Raw genomic sequence first — 18246 nt, forward strand, 5'->3', positions numbered from 1 at the left:
GCATTTCCTAGAAATTCTGAATAAACCCCAAGCAAAGAATAGGCAAACCAGATTAAGAACTACTTATCTGCAATACTAGTAAATAACCACAGATTGTTTGCTGAAGGCTAGGAAGAAGATTTATTGCACATATGGGTGATATTATTGTTGAATCCATCACCAAAGAACTGTTACTTATGGAACTAACTCGGGTCTGAGAATTGGGAAAGGATGAGCAACTCTCTGTAACAGTAACTCATGTAAGACCTATGCTTCCCAGTTGTGGAGTGTTTTCCATAACACAAATCAAGAAGGACTAATGTACTATCACATGTTTCAGTGAAGGCGCCCTATGATTGGCCAAGCACCACCAAAGATCCCTGTGATTCAGAACATTCTGTGGGATGAGCTTGCCCTTGCCCTGCTGTTTATTATGACAACCACAATAATTTTGCCTCTTAACTCTGAATACTGCCAGTTGGCTGCTGCTACCCTAGAATAGTTTCCTCCTCATTTCTACTGGGGAAACCATTCCAACTGAGGCATCTGCTACCAACATCCCCAGCCTAGGAAGAACAGTAGCACAAACTCTTTTCAAAACTGCTGCCACTCCCCTCACCAACACATTTCTCAAACCCCCCCCCCCCCGAAGGAATAAATTAGGGTAAAGGTAATTTGAATAGGATAATTCCATCCCAGGGTACTTGCTACTCTTTTCTATATTATGTAAGGGATTCTATGATCTCAACTTCACTATCCCAAGCCACCAATGAACCCAAATTATAGTTAAGCAAATGAACTAAGAATCAGACCCGTGGCAGCCACTCTGGGTAATGCTTTTCATACAAAAGCTCAGACTAATACATTCATCCTTTTGTAAAATTATACTTTGTCCAAGGTCAATCACTCTCAGAAATCATTATCATTCTTACACATAGTCCCAAGTTTTGTTATTATAAAATAGAAGGAAAAAAAAAAAAAACCTCTCCATTCAGGTTTTACAATGCAATTGACTTCTCTGGGCTATGATGGGATCTAACCACCAGTTAGAAGTGCAGAGATAAGAGGAGGCTGGGGATGGGGAGGGGTTGGTGGTTCTGAGTAGTAAACTGATTCTCCCTTGCAAAGTCAGCCCCTAAAAAAAAGGAATACAGTCTCCAAGCAAGAAAAGACAGTCCTGTCAAAGAAGGGAGAAGTACTTCTGCCTGTCCCAAGAACAGTAACGTGCTGGCAAATGTTTAACAATCCACTCTTCAGCATGAGAGGAAGGGACAGCCTTGATTTGTAGCATTTCAAATACTTCCACTGTGGCTGACTTCAAGTTGTCATCACGACATCACTGACACAGAGTCAGAGAGAGATAAATGCAGTTGGCTCTCACGGGCTAGCAAGAGCTGGCTCCAGCGCACCACGGCAGAGGGGGAGAAGACCTTTAAGTTCAAATCTTTGAAATCATCTCACGTTGTCTGATCCTGATGCTTAGGATCCCACGCTTTTCTGACCGTTGCTCTCACTTCCATGTACAAGAACCTGCAAGGATGTAAAGTTGGCTGCTAGTACCATTTGGCAGCTACAACATTAAACTTGGGAGTTTGATAATCGACTGTGTGGAAGTTGAAAGAAGCTGAGAGAATTGAGAGTCTTTTGGCATTGTTAGAGTTCTGGAGATTCAATCTTTGCCATAATTGAGAATTTAAGGAGATTAACTTATCATTTACGTTTATTTTTCAGCTATTCAGTGCTCTCAAAATATCCCCTGCATCCCTATAGTCTTTTATTTTATATTTTTAATGACAGTGGCAACTTGGTTTCCCTAAAGCCTTGTCTTGAATAAGCATTTCATTCCAAGGGAATTTTTCCTTCCAGAGACCAGAGGGCGTGTTTAATTAGCTCCTTCACCACTGCATGTGATGGGCTGCCAGGGTCCTGTCTCTGAGGACTAATAGGATTTCATTCCTTTTGCCTCTAGCCGGAAAATCAGTCCCACACACTTACGTCTCACTCCACTTTTCTAAGACTCCATGACATTAAACCCATTCCCAGGTACCGTTTTCTGTAACAATTGAGTTTTTTTTAATTCAAAGAAAGATAAACCAAATATGTTTCAATTAAGGCAAAGATATTAGTTAATGCATAGGATTATGTGAAACTTAGAAAATGAGGCTCAGAAAGTATTAATAGGTGGGATGCAAGGGAGATTACTCAACAGGAAACATGACACAGAAAAGTCTAGATTGGGACACTGAAACTCTGCAGCCAGCACCTTCACCCTTGTTGCAGTCGCTGCTGCTGCTGCTGCTGCTGCTGCTGCCGCTGCCGCTACTACTACGGCTCTGTGAATAATTTCTCCTCCGTCCCCAGATGGGACCATCTGACTGCCAAGGCCAGACTACATGCCTGTGTCCTCTCTGCCTGGGTATAGAAAGACAGAGCATCTGATCTCTTCATCCCTGAACATAAAGCCCTACCTCCCGCCAAGACTTGAAAACTCTATTTAGAAAGAGTGTTCAGATGCCCAATAGTCCAAAACTATCACAATTGCACTCCATAGATAGGAACTGTGGCTTCCACAGAACAGCTTCAAAGAACGAGGGAGCAGAAAGTGAGGCTGCAATAGAGACAGGAGTAAATTAAATGAAGAACAATACCAGGAACTGTAGACTAATCGTTCAAGAACTTTTTAGAAACAGAAGAGATAGCAGTGTGAAGGGCAATGCAGGTGTGGGAGTCATGCGTTGTTTCTTTTCCTTTATAAGGGGGTAAATGCAAGGTGATCAGAGGGTGCACTAAGAGAAAAAGGCTGGATATTTCAGCAATTGAAGAAGTAACTGAAAAATGAATAGAAATGGGTAAAATTAAGGAAAACACATGTTTGGATTAACTTTATAAAAGAGGAGGATAACTATTTTCTGAAATAGGAGAGAAGGAAAGAAATAATGGAGATAATGGCACTGTAAACCACAGGGGGCCAGGTTATAGTTGTTTACTAAAGGAAATCGGGCAGCCTTGATCTTTTCATTTTAACAGGACGTAAGAGCAGTGTCCAAAGTCTAAGGAATAAAGCAGTGTTAGAAACCTGGGCTGAGTGAAAAACATTTAGAAAAGCCTCTGTGAAAAGTGGTAGTGAACTACTAGTGGAATTGAGGACCATGTCCTATCTGAATTCCTAAAAAGCTGTTTAATAGTAGTCACTGATGTTGGGCTGATAGATTTTTTCCACTGGGGAAAAATGTATATGCTAAATCTAGCTTCTACAGCCCTAGTAAAAGCCTTCAATGTGATTATACAAACAACAGGGGCAGAAGATTTTAGCCACACACTCCCACACATAAAAGGCGCAAATATTCACCTTCTTTTAGTTACAGTAAGTAGAATAAAATATTGCACAGGGAAGAAATGATTGTGACAAATGATAAATGAGTACCAAATATAGCTGTCTGTGGCAGATTTGTCTGTGGCTTTGTGGTGTCTTTGATGCCTAAAGGAACTAGAATTTAACCACCCATTAAGAGTCCAGATCAGGCCTTGGATTCACCTTGGTCTTTTGAGGTTTGTCCCTTTTCCACAGAATCTTCCAGATGCATTTTTATAATGATACTATATCAGGCTACCGAGATCAACTGCCAAAGCCCAATCTGCTACAGGAATCTTCCTGGAAGAAAAGAATGTTTCATCGAAGACAGTCATTCATCCTACCTCACACCTCTCCTGCTTCTGATCTTCCACTGTTAAAAGCATAACGCACTGGAGGAAGATTGTGCTATATTTCATGAGTGCTCTGTGCCGCCACCAAGGGACAGTCCCATCTGTTATTTGCTCTCAGCTTTGCTTACTGATAAAACAGGAAGGACAGCTTGCTGATGGGCTCTTTGAAGCAAATGGATTCTCTCTTTCCTGCAATTAATGTTTATAAATTATTTCTACAGTAGACAGCATGTATGGTACCATGATTTCAAAATTAGTTTCAATAAATTAAGGGCCTGCATTCATTACAAGAGGAGCTTGATTACAATGCAACTCATGGGGTTTACTGTTGCACTCTACCTTTCGTGAAAATTGGTGCATGAAATCAAACACTCTCATTAATTCTGTTGATTATCAGCCTCTCATAAGAAGATCTTAAGATCATATGTTCAGTTGTTGAAATTTCATCTTGAGTGTAGGATACGATCGAGTTTTAATTTTTCTCAGAAAACAGGATTCCAAACACTTCAAAATTTCAGAGACTTGGTTAGTAGCCCTTTGGCTGCAGCAAAGGGAAATGGCTTATGAGAACAAAGCACAAATGTAACTGAAGTGATTGGTTTTTTTCCCCCAGAATTATTCTTTTGTTTTAATTGTATCATTGTTAGAGTGGAGAAATAATTGTATATTTTATAACCTCTGCACTATTTTAAAGGGATTTCCATAAACTTAGAAGATGAACCTCTTTTTCTAAACTGGAAAACATTCTTTTAATTCAGCTTTTCATGTTTCCTTTCTCTTCCTGGCATATTATCTATACATACTTCTCCATGTTTTCTCTATATAAAGTAAATATGCTCTCAAGTCAGAAAATAGTACATTATCTTAGGAAAAGGTGCCCATGACATTTTTATTAGGATTGCCACTTCTAAAGTTTTGAGCTAGGAATTTTAATTCCAAGCAACACCAATCAGTTTGAAGTAAAGTGGTCTCTCACCATCCATGAAGGAGTGGTTCCAGAACCTTCCCTGGACACCAAAATCCGTGGATGCTCAAGTCCCTCGTATTAAAATAGCATACTATTTGCATATAACCTCCGCATATCCTCCTATATACTTATTTATAATACCTAATCTTATGTAAGTGCTATGTAAATAGGTATTATGCTCTGTTGTTTAGGGAAAAGTTATAAGAAAAAAAACCAGCCTTCACATGCTCAGTATAGATGCAATTTTTTTTAGAAGATTTTCAGTCCATGCAGAACCCAGGGCTCCTAAGGGTTGACTGTGCAAACAAGAAAACAATGGAATGTGATTTCTAAAGATACCAGGTAGGAGAAAAAGGCCTTTGAGCAGTGCCAGAGTCATTAAAAGACTCTTAAAAGCCCAAAGAGGCAACCATCACTTTATCCTTGTATGAGATACGTAGACAAACAGCACACCTGCAAGGAGGGAGGATCAAGGGAGAAGAGGAATACCACGATTTATAGCTGAAAAAACATAATACACCATTTTACCTGAAATACCTACTCCTTAGTATACATTAAGAAAAATGAAATGAAAGAAAAAATTACTGGGATATGGAAAAAGAAAAACAGGCATGAAGCCTCCTCATACCATTAACAGATGTATTTACGAGAAGCAATTGTACAATACTGTATATTGCACACTCTCTGGCATTTCATTTTATATTATAATAACCTATAGAAAACATGATCTGTGTTGCTTGTGCTTGTTACACCATGAGAGTAAACTAGAAAGCACGGCAGAGATCCAAAAACTACAACTAATAGTACAATATACAATAAATTCATTTTTTTAAGATTAAATTTAGTGAAATTTGAATTACAATTTTCTCTATCAACTCCATCATTCCATGAAATGTGAGAAAAGGCCCCTTTGAGACCGCATGCATTAATAAAGAGTAGAAAGAATAAAATATTCAGGGAGGTTTTAGTTATGATTAAATCTGGTTTGTTTGTTTTTTAACCTTCCAAGTGCCCAGCCATTCTTGGGAGATTGAAGTGGTATTAAAAACAGCACTGAACAAGTGGAAAAGTGATCAGAAAGTAATAGAACACAGTTATGAAGAGACAAAGGGGAATCCAATTAGTTTTTTAAAATGCCTTCAGTAGGATTAAAAGAAATAATTACCAACAAGGTAATGCTATTGTTAAAAAGAGCAAGAATATTACTGGCCTATGTGTGATGAATAAGACCAATGAAATAATTTTTCTGTTGAATTTAGGCATTTCTCTTTGGGGAAATTTGGATAAGTTGGAAACTATTGGAAGGATTAGACATTCAGCAAAACACTATGAGCAGATTATATTCCTTAAATCATCAAGGTGATAGAAACATTCACAGAGGTTAGAAGAATAGATTAAGGTATAAGATATATTTAAAAAAAAAAAGAGAGAGAGAGAAAAGAAATCAGCATGCATTGAGCCCAGAGAATGTCTACCACGTAACAGACTTCAGCAGGAAATGCTGACTCTATATTTTCAGAATTTCTAAGAACACACTTTAAAAAAAAAAATTGCAAATGTAATATGAGAGACTGAAGGTAAATCTAGGGAAACATACATAGAACTTGAAAGACACCAGCCTTTCTTCTAGTCTTTATAAACACCTGCACTGTTACCTGTTTCCCTCAGTTTAATGCCATCCTTCTTACTGGCCTATTCATGATGATCAGTCCTATTATTATCCCTATGATACAGTTTGGAAAACAAAGGTATGTGCTTAGCAAATGGACCGAATCATAAGTCAATGCCTTTTGCTCCAGAGTTGGCGGCTTTGATTACTCCTACACTTAACTAGTCAATGTTAAGGGGAAAAAATATTCTTTTTTTCTTTGAAGAAAATTTAGTGCCTGTTTTTAGTGAACTAAAAACAATCAAGACATCTACTGTGTTATTTTTCTTCATATGTTGACCCATGTTTAAGGCTGGCTAGGAAGATATAATCACTGGCTACTAACAACAAGTAGTTTTCTTTTGATATGGAATTTTTAAAGTTTCTAATACTTTATTTTAGAATTTTCAATTTTCTAATGCAGGGACATATGGAAAGTAGGCAGCATAGGGCTAGTGTAAGTTGTGGTTTTTTTTGTTTTTGTTTTTGTTTTTGTTTTTGTTTTGAGGCAGAGTCCTGCTCTGTCACCCCTGGCTAGAGTGCTATGGCATCAGCCTAGCTCACAGCAACCTCAAACTCCTGGGCTCAAGCGATCCTTCTGCCTCAGCCTCCCAAGTAGCTGGGACTACAGGCATGTGCCACCATGCCTGGCTAATTTTTTTATATATTTTTAGTTGTCCAGCTAATTTCTTTCTATTTTTTTAGTAGAGACGGGGTCTTGCTCTTGCGCAGGCTGGTCTTGAACTCCTGAGTTCAAACGATCCACCTGCCTCCGCCTCCCAAGTGCTAGGATTACAGACGTGAGCCACCGCACCCGGCCTTTAGTATAAGTTCTTAAATAAAACATCATGGTATGTGACTATAAAGGAACAAAGTTGTTTACACATTAAAACTACCTATTATTCAAATGGATATTTTTCTTCAAAGTAACCTCCACAAGAAGCTATTACTCCAGTGATAACTTTGTTCTAAGTGTTTTGAAAGCACCACTTTTGGAATTGACTTTGTATGCATTTCCAGTCATACAAGAAACTTGGCACTAAATTCAGCTTTGCCATGTCGCATGTAATAGCTAGAATTCTGCTGCATCCCCCAATATATCAAAATTATTTTTATTTACTCAGTATATTTGCTGCCTCCTCATTTTATTTGCAGAACCATCTATTAAATTGAAGGATTAAAAAAGAAAAAAAAAATCATGGTTAGAACTACTAATTTAAATACAGATGCATGACCCCAAAAATTTTACATCATGATGTCCTAAAATAAACTACATGAGTGGTCATGAATCCACTACTATTTTACTACTGATTTGGTTACATGAGGATACATCACATCACCAAATATGTTTAGGAAGAAAAGTTGCCCACACACCCCAGCTGAAATGTCACAAGCTAGTTACACATATTTTGGTGCTCAATTGTCACTTTAAGCCATCTCAATACTAGTGCAAATTCTGCAGCCAGCTTGGGACTATTCCTTACTCCTAGCATAGTTGTTTGCAATTCAAAGAATGGTAATGTTCTTTCATTTAGGAAGACAAAAATTTAAGGATCAGAACTTCTTAAATTATAATCTCCAAGTTGAAAAATGACTCTGATTTCTTCTCATTATGAATAAAATTGTTTGTTTTTTAAAAATTGTTAAAATACTGGCTGATGGAGTACGATGGCAGATTTTTTAAAGAAAAAAATAGCAAGTACCTACAATATGTAGTGAAGTATGAAGATACAATTCCTGTCTTGTAAAACACTAATAAAATAAAATGGCAACATTTAGTATGATAATCTCCTTCCAAAAGTATCATTGCATTACTATAATTATTGTTTTCCGTAAGATCTATTGTCTTGGAAGGGATGGTGGCAAATGTGACTAAAACAAGTTTGTAAGCTATTGTGTGCTCTATTAATAACATAAAAATTGTTACCATTTATAGGGAATTTACTATAATCCAGACACTATGCTTAGCGGTTATATAATCTTCATCTCAGGCCTGTAAAGGAGGCATTATCAACCTTCTTTTAAAGATAAGTAGATTGAAGTTCAGAGAGGTTAATAACTTGCTCTTGGTTTCATCTCTAAGAAGTAGTAGAGCCAAAATTTAAACCCAAGTCTAACTTTGAAGTTTGCATTCTTATCGACTCTTTCTGAGAGTTTAAATTTCACTTATCCTAGCTGTTGAAAGTTTAGTAAAAAAAAATCTCAGTCTCTAGGAGTTGAAATGTATAAACGGTTGTATATGACAACATCTATCAGCTAAAGAAATGCAATTTAGACAATATTTAAAGCTGAATTTAAACTCCATGTCCTATTTCTCATTTCAAAAATGATTCAATAAATTTCTTTCCCTGCTGGATTACCACCAGAATGGCATATGATATGTCTGGAATCTACTGTCTAGTCTCAAATGGCCAGAGAACAAGAGCTTCTTTCATGTCATTTCTAAGCAAAAGCTGAAAGGCCAAGTATCACCGAAGAAATTTGCTCAGGTGAGATTTTCAGTTCAATTTTGTTCTCCCTTGAGGTTCAAACAAACTTCAGATAATCATCTTGAACTTGGTGATGAACCAGACTCAGACTATGGCTTCTTAGAGGGTCAGCCCTTCCATTTAGAATAAGGCAAAGCTTAAAGCGATGAGCCAAATGGGGTCAGATGCTCAATACTAGGCAAAAGCCTCAGCTGTCGTATTGAAACAATGTTGACAACATGGCAGGCTTTAAAATAAATCCCCTGTGGAGGCTATTGATATCAGGCTCGTTTTCCCTCCTGTCTCCGCTCCAGCCTGGCTGCTTTCTGGAAGACATGCCAATCATGCACAGCACTTACTAGAAACCGCAAGACTGCACAACATGTCGGCATTTATTCCAGCAACAGAAGCCAGTCCAGAGCACATACATAAGGCAACTTCCTTGCCTCCCCAGCATAAGATAAACCACGCTGACACACATGTGCCCGGGCAACCAGAAGGCAGCTAAAGTCACCACAGTTCTCCCTACCCAGCAGTTAACTCTTTCTAGTCAACTGTATTGAAGAAAGTGAGAGTCGAACACCATGAGTTCTTGTCCTAAATGATTCATTTTGGCAACTGCTCTGAGAATGTTTATTAATTTCAGTGAGACAACATCAGTGCATTTTTTTTTTTTTTTTTTTTTTTTTTTGGAATACAAGAATCTAGCTCACCAACTTGAAGTTACCCATCATGTAAAGGTTAGAAATATGAATTGATGAACTATTAGAGTGGTACCATCTCTCTATAATAAACCACCCTGGACTACTACAAGTATAGCCTAACAGTTTCACCCAAATCATGACTGAATTTAAGATCTGGATTTCATGATCCAGATTGTTAATTTTGTGCATCAACTTGACTGAGCCATGGGATGCCCAGATATTTGGTTAAATCATTATTTCAGGATGTGTCTGTGAGGGTATTTCTGGAAGAGATTAGCATTTGAATTGGTAAACTGAGTAAAGCAGATGGCCCTCCCCGATGTGGGTGGGTATCACCAAATCCACTGAGGGCCCCAAAACAATGAAAAGATGGAGGAAAGTTGAATGCAGTGTGCCTGACTGCTGGAGCTAAGTTATCAATCTTCTCCTGCCCCTGGGACTCCTCCAGACTCAGACTGCAATGTACACTATTAGCTCTCTGGCTCTCAGGCCTCTGAGCTACACCTCTGGCTTTCCTCAGTCTCCAGCTTGCAGGTGGCAGATCATGGGACTTCGTGGCCTCTATAGTAGAGTAAGCCAATCTCTTTATAATAAATCTCGTTTAAATACACACACACACACACACACACACACGTTCCTATTGGTTCTATTTGGTTCTATTGGTTCTTGAGAACCCTGACTTATGCAATGAACTTTCAGTGTGCATGTGACATGGTCAATTATAGAGAGCTATCCATGCTGTCAGGGAAATTAACTTTTTGATATATTGCTCTTCTATTCTAAAATGATTGATTTTCCTATAGATATAAAAGAATAGTCCAATGCCAATAAGTATAATTTGATTTTAAGTTGAGATTGTTTTAAATGACTCACATTGTCTTTGCCGTTTGGGTTTATGTAACTGCTAACCAATGTATCTTTCAGTTATAAAATTCTGAAGTTGACATAGAGCTATCTCAGTAAGGTTACTAGGGATGCCCAGGTGAAGGGCTTTCTTATAATTCAAAGTTGAAAAAGTGCTGAAATGATGAAAGGAAACATTGAGAAAATCTTTCTTAGAATAATCCCATCCTTTGGCTAATCACCTTTTCACTTCTCTCAGAGTACTACAGCTATGGACAATTAAAAAACTAAAACTTGAAGGGGCCATAAGATGGCCTGATTCAGTCATTTGCTGGATCACGGTGCTTTATTCAGAGGGCACCTCAAAAGCGGTGAGCAAAGAGAGCGGCTGACTGCTCGCGTCTGCTCCAGCCAGAGCAGCTCCCACCACTGGTCTCCAAAGCAGGGTGTCTCATGGAAAAATAAAATTGCACTTCTAAAAGAAAAATTAAAAACCATGCATCTTGTCATATTATAGGTAATCAACATGAAATTGAGAAAGGTGAAATGCTCAGGCTTATGTCACTCCCTGTGTTAATGACCCTGTTAGAAGTGCAGACTCTTCCTACTCCCTGGGGCTAGAACCAGGAAGACTAGAGTTTTGCTCATGTTGTTATTCCTCATGTCAACATCATCTGATCCCCTCTTTTTTCCCCAAATATCCTCCTCATTTTCCCAAAACAAATGTATGAAGCTCTTTTGGAACCCTGGCTGATTTTATCCATTTAGCCAAGTGGTTATGCAAAGTCTGAAGGGAAGCGCTGGGAGGAACTGACGTGCGCGTGAGGGAAAATCCAGAGCTATGGTGAAATAGTCACTTCTTTTCAGGATCATCATTATTATCCTCATCATGATTATGTCATCATCACTGTCTTTATCATCATTGCTTCTATTCACAGTGCAGTCTATGATGGTTTATTAACATACACATTACCTCATTTGATTACCCGTCAACAAGCCCTATGAAGTAGTTTAATAAACTAAGTACTATGAAAATCAAGAATTCGTCTGTACTGCTTTTCACTTTTAGACATACTGCTTTGTAACCATCCACAAGTTCCTCAGCATATGCAATTTCTCTCATAAAATAGATTTTAATATTTTTGAGGCCATCTGTTATTTCTCCTGTGATTTTTTTTATTATCTAAATGTCTGTCAAAAAGACATGTTTATATCAAAGAATCTGCAAATCACTGGTTAGACAAACTCAACACCTTTAACCACAGCGTCCAATGGCAAAAAGTTAAGGGCAGAGAGTGGAGATCAACTGCAGACAAACTGCAGGACGCTGCAGCCTTTTGTGACCTCCTTGCGGCATTTGATGCTAATGATCATGTTCTCCTTCCTGGAACTTTCTATTTCCTTTGTTTCATATATCCACTGCTTCCTTTTTAGCTCTTGGAAGTTTCCTTCCAAGTGCGATTTTATGGTTTTGCTGACCCTCTACATATTTTCAGACTTTGGGGTATTTGCTTATGATATTTATTTCTTTTTTCTTTCTGCTTGAACTTCTCACCTTTCAAAATTCAGCTCAACTACCACTTCCTTTCCAAGGGCTTTCCTGACCAGCCAGGTAAGATGGAGCAGGGACCTCTCTTAAGGGGCCTCCTGGGGTCCCCCCAAGCACAGAAATAAAGGAAAAGTCTTGAGTCCCTTCAAGAGAAATTCCAGGCACCAAGCTAGCCTTGAAAAGTAAATGAGCAACCTGATAGGCAAGAATGTAATAACAACAGTCTCCCAAGCAAGCCAGAGCCACAAGGTGTTTGGGTTCTTTATAGAAACTATTAATAAAAGATAATATCTTAGCATATGTTCTTGAATTATTTTTCAGAAACCCCTACCAGAGAGAAAATGCAGACCATTATCACATAGACCTCAGAAAAAGGGGAACTGAGGACTAAACTCTGGCCACTGGGTTTTTGTTCCAAATTTCTTCCTAACAGGCCTGGAGAAAGTCAAACCCACAGGCCAAACCAATGTATAACTTCCATGTATTAGTTACAGTTTTGCCTGCAACTTCTGCTTTCCTGAAATGTACGCTTGCTTTTAAAAATCCTTGCTTATAAACCATTAGAGTTGGGATCTTAAGTTTTAGCTACCTGTTCTTCCTTGGTGCCACACAATAAATGTCTTTTTTTTATCACTGCAAATCTCAGGGTCAGTGTTTGGTTTTGCTGTGCCAGGTGAGCAGAACAAAGTTCAGTTGAGTAACACTGAACTGAATAATTCAATAATTCCAGGTTGAAATTATTTGTTCCCTCCTCTTTTCTTTTTTTTTTTTGTGTGTGTATAATTTATTTAATTTTTCAAATAGAGATTGCATTCATATGATTCAAAATGCAAAAATATAAGTAGGCATACAGTGAAAAGTCTCCTTTGCACTATTGTTTTATGTTGCCCAGTTTCCCTTCCCATTGGTTGATTTTTGTGTTTCCAAAAATACTTATGCATACATAAGCAAAGACAAGCATTTTTCCCCTCTGGTTTTATGCAAATGGTAGGGTACTATGCAGTATGTTCTGCACATTCCTTTTTTTCACTTAGTGATGTGTTTTGGAGGGAGGTGTTTTCATATTAGGTGATTTTTAATTTTTGCTTTTATATGAATAGTATTGTACATATGTCATTTTGCAAATACATAATAATATACCTAGAGAATAAACTGGAATTTTTCTATCAGAGCGTGTGAAATTATGACAAATATTCACTTGTCCTCTATACGTGTTGTAACAATTTATACATTCTCAAGAAATATGTGAAGTGCTTATTTCCCCCACAGTGTTGGTAATGTTAAGTAGTTAGCAGGAGATTCCAGGTCTCCTAAGGATGAAAGTTTGTGCCTTGCCTTGGTGCAATTGCCCCACATGGGAAGAAGGACAAGGCAGGTCCCAGGCACCCATCTTGGTCCTGCCCCACCTTAATCCTGCCCTGAGCTACTGCCATATCTTGGGGAGGAGGGAATATTCTACGAATCTGCCAATTATAACGTAGCATGCCAGCTGCAAAAGAATGCAGAGGACTCTGTAGCCCATCAGCCAAGCAGCATAAGTACCATAGAGTCCAGAAATTGATCTGGAACAACCCACATGCATAGTAATGCAACTCCCAACTATCCAATCAAAGTGGTTCCATGGTGACATCTGAGCCACTAGGGAGGTCCCAATCCAGGCACTATAAAACAAGATGCAAACCATAACCAATCCTTTCCTTTTTGCCCTTCCTTTTGCTCTCCCTTTGCTGTGACAGTAGGTCCAGTTATCATCTGTGGCCTATGTACCATGCTCTGTAAGCTTATATCTTGCTCTTGCTCTATAATCCTATCTTTCTCTCCTCATTAAACCTCATTGTCATGCTTGCCTGACTTTGGTGTGTCTGGTCATTCTTTGGCCATGGGTGTGCCAAGAACAGACATTTCAGAATGAAATTTGACAATAACATGATGTTACCAACCTATGTCTCTTATTCGATTTTAATAGACAAGAGATGTTATTTAAGTGTAATTTTTATCGTATTTCTTTTCTTATGATGGAGGTTGAGTACCTTTTCATATTTTTAAGGGTTATGTGTATCTCCCTTTTAATAAATTATCTATTTATATCATTTTCACATATTTCTACTTGGTAATTAGTCTTACTCATTTGTAGATGCTTTTTACATATTAGGAAAATTAGATCTTTTTTGTCATATAAATTGAAATTTCTTTCAGTGTGTATTTATTGCTTTTTGACTCTGCTTATAATAACCTTCCTCATTTTCTACCTGCTATACGGGAGAAAAAATAATTTTCTCTATTCTTCATATTTCTCAACTGGCACTCCTTATAAGAAAAGATATATTAACAGGAGAAAAACAAACGGGACTTTATTAACACACACACACACACACACACACACACGTACGCACACACGAGACACCCAGGAAATGAGTAATTCTTTAGAGTAGATTGCAAAGAAAGCATTTAAACTTCAGGCTTAAATGCCATTGTTCTCTAAAACAAAGAAAGAAGGATGTGGGCAAAGGCCTGATTAAGACGATTAAGATGAGATGACCAGGAAAAGCACCTTAACCAAAGATAAGGTTTATTATGAAGATTTAAGTCAATACCTTCTCCATTTAGTCATCCCTTTCTTCCTGGTGCAGAGAAGATGTTTTTACATTTCTCTTTCAAAAGGTCAATTTTTAAAAAATCTGAAATTGTCTGTAGTTTATCAAAACAACCAGCTCAAAATAATCAGTATGCCATAGAGTCATATTTTATGGTTGCATATTTTGGTTTCCTACAGCCATATTTTGGGGTGGTATGCTGTGAGCCCAATCACTGCCCATGAACTATTGTTCATTTATTATGGAACTCATCATTTTATGTCATAATTATTTCTCTATTTGTTATTAGACTCCGAGTATCTCAAAAGTAAATATCATGTCTTATTTGACTTTTCATGTCTCATGTATACATTACCACAATACTGGGTATCTAAACATCAGCAACAAATGAATTATTAGTGTTTGTTTTATTTTTTTCTTTTGAGCTTAAATTGCTGTTAAACTGGAATGATTAAGTTAGTGTTAGCTACATATAACAGCATTTACAGCACTGGTTTTTTTTTTTTTTTCTTTTGGCCCTACTTCTCCTTCTTTCTATACTATTGATAGTTAACTGAAGGAAACCAGAATATCAACCCCAAAATATGACTGTAGAAGACCAAAATATGCCACCCCAAAATATGCCTTTTTCACATAAGGATTATTTTGAACTCATTATTTTAAGAAACTGCAGATACATGGGAAGCTCTGAAAATAGAATAGAAATTACCCTTTTGTAAAGGGAAATTTACATCTATAATAGAAATCGCCATTTGTAAGAGTGTCTCCCTCTCTGTACGAGGGAGAGAAGGATGTCTCCAAATCAATAGGAAGACACTGACTTAAATCTGCATGACAAACCTTATCCTTGTTTACCTTGTTTTTCTTGGTTACTTCCCCATTACTGGTCTCCCTCAACTCCCATATTTTTTGTTTCAGCAGAGAATGGTATTTAAGCTTGAACTAAGCCACCTTTTTGAAATTTATTCATTTCTCTGGAAATCTCCTGTGTATACCTGAGGAATACAAGTTAATAAACTTCTGTTTGTTTTTCACTTGTTTATCTTTTGTTACAGGGGTCCTAGCTTAGTACTCAGAAAAGGTAAAAAATATTATTTTCTTCTTCTACAATAACAAGCAGAAATTATCCAGCAGATTGGTTTTTATTTCGAATACAATTTTTAAAATGTCAGCAAGAAAAGCCGTGTGTGTGTGTGTGTGTGTGTGTGTACACATGAGTATGGGGTGGAGGTTGGGAGGCAAGCTCACATAACCATTTAAAGGTCTGAGTTTCATTTTTAATCTATAAGATAAATAAAGACCAGAGTAAAGCCTCCTGGAACATACTGAAGATTTCGTGCCAAGATCCCTAGTCCCAGAAAGCTATTTAGAAATGATAGCTTTGAAATAAATCAATGGAAATTTCAAGGAAATAAGAGACATAACCTCCAACAAATCCAACATCAATCAGTCCTACTTCTATGCGTTCTTTATTTTCCTCCTTACATGTTGTACATACAAGTTTTAGGGTATCTTTTTATAGGAAAAAAGTAAAAACAATTTTCCAAGACATCAACCATTTATTCTCATGCTATTGCCTTTCAAATGTTTCTGTAGTTGAATGAAAACACAGTGACTCCCCAGCCTGTTTTTAAAATAAAGATTATTATACATCTGGTCAGTGGGGGCAGAAGGAAGGTGTGGAATTTCACATTACATTTTCTTCCATAATTTTCTTTTTGCTTCAAACCTTGATGAGGAGCCAAGATGGCTCCTCACTTTGTTTGGTTTTGAGGTCTCTGTGCTAGCATGCAATTGCATAAGAGCAATTTACCATGACTTACCTCCCTCTTTTTTTTTTTTTTTTTTTTTGCCACTGATGATTACACAAAAAATAAACAGTTTTCCTATGGTGCTCAATAGCACTCAAATGTGCCAGGGCAAAGACCTCCTTTCAAAAAAATGAAATAAAACATATGGAAGGAAACTAAGAACTCTTGTCAAAATTATTCCACTGTGAAATTAGTTACATTCTATGAGAAAATATAATCATGCCAAGGGTTTCTTTCTTCAGTGACTCTCACATAAACTACAGCAGGAAAAAAAAATCTGATGTTCAGCTTCATAAGTTGTCAGTGCCATTGGCTACCTAAACCCATTCATATTTGATTATTTTCAGTCCAGTGCAATTTCTATACAGCCCTGGTGGATATTTCCTTGGTTCATTAAATAAAACATTCATATCGGTCTATAATTGTGTTGCTGCTGTCCCTGCTATAATTAACACAGCAACAGATTAAAAAATACTACTTAAAATAACTGGTGTAGAATTCACTTCCAAACAGAGTACACATAAAAAAGATTATCCAACAGAGATCTGCCAAATGTACTGTAAACTGGAAGAGTTTCAGCATCCCTTGAACACTCGGCTAGAAGCTAACTGAACCACATCTCTGCTATCAGTAGAGCATGAAACTCTGAGATTTGCTTCAGTTTCCATCGAGTCTTTGCCAGTTAAAACTAAAGATTTCCACAGGGTAAATACATATTTCCATTTTTACTGGCATTGTCTACTTTCTCTTCCATAAGCTTTACATTTCCCTCTCAAGGGTGCTTGAGCCATTAATGATCATGACATTCTGGACAGCGCTGTGGTCTAACAACCTTTACCAACTTTCATCATCATCCTCATCTCCACAAAGCCCTGCTGCTGTGCACACAGTTGTGAAATGGCACTATGCAAGGAAACTATAATAGACTTCATCCTTTTTCCTATAGTAATGTATTACAGGAAACACACACACACACACACACACACACACACACACACACAGAGCCAGTACCCAGAAAGAGAGAGAGGGCTCAATGCAAACAGTAAACCTGCTCAAAATCCTCATTGGATTTCCATTTCTTATCAAATCAAATGCAATTTTCTCCGCTTGTCATTCAGAGACTTCTACGATAAGAGCCTAGCTTATCTTTCCAGCCTAATTTTACCAATCTCCTGAGCGTCTCTCCTATCCTTAGTAAACTAGATTACTCACAGTCCCTATGTCCCATGGTGCTTTCCTACTGTCTAATCCTGCCCTCTAGACTAGAAAAAAATCAGGGCCCTGGAGTCAGCTAGTCTGGAGGAAGAAGTGTCAGACGCCTGGATCCAGGGAAGGAAAGGAGGGAAGCAAAGATGAAGAGGTGCCCTCGTAACCCAGTAGGCTGCTGGTGGGGAACTGGGGAGTGATCTGATTTGGAGAGTCTCTCAGAGTTGCTGATGAAAAGTCATGCAGACCATCCAAATAACTTGTCAGTTTAAATGAGTGCTACAGAAATGAGGATTCTGTAATGAAACCAAGAACAGAGAGACAGAACAGGAGAAATGCTTCAAAGTAGAGAGTGAGAGATGCAATCTAAAGCTCTGTAAACGAGAGGAGAGATAAAGTGACTTTTCCTGTAGTGACTGCTTCTCTGGAAGCTGGGGACAGAGTTAAGGATGTGAATGGAACTGAATGGCACCTGGCTGCTTATAATCATGGCATTCTTTCTGCATGGGACTCCTGCCTCTTCTGGTTCAAACCATATTGATTCTTCCAGACCCATTTCAAATATCACCTCTTCCATGAAACCTTTTTCTGTCTCTTCAAAAGAGGCCACCCTTCCCTCTTCTGCACTCCGTCAGGCATTGATGGTACTTCTTGATGGCCTTCCTTACTAGATTGTGTAGTACAGTCTTTGGTTCATCTCATACTTTTTAGCACATTATATACACTTTATAGATTTGCTCTTTCTTAATATCAACTTCAGCAATGATATACT

The 18246-nt window shown here is 37.9% G+C and overlaps 1 protein-coding gene across 1 annotated transcript in view; it reads right to left on the reverse strand.

Moving 5' to 3' along the window:
• Nucleotides 1–18246, reverse strand: part of SLC7A11 (solute carrier family 7 member 11) — a 221106-nt gene that overhangs the window by 90065 nt on the left and 112795 nt on the right. Inside the window, exon 12 of the mRNA XM_069493252.1 lies at nt 2243–2391. Coding sequence (XP_069349353.1) covers nt 2243–2391 — 149 coding nt within the window. The remainder of the gene's footprint in view (nt 1–2242; nt 2392–18246) is intronic.

The sequence above is a fragment of the Eulemur rufifrons genome, chromosome 18 (genome assembly GCF_041146395.1).
Source record: "Eulemur rufifrons isolate Redbay chromosome 18, OSU_ERuf_1, whole genome shotgun sequence".
Lineage (NCBI taxonomy): Eukaryota > Metazoa > Chordata > Mammalia > Primates > Lemuridae > Eulemur > Eulemur rufifrons.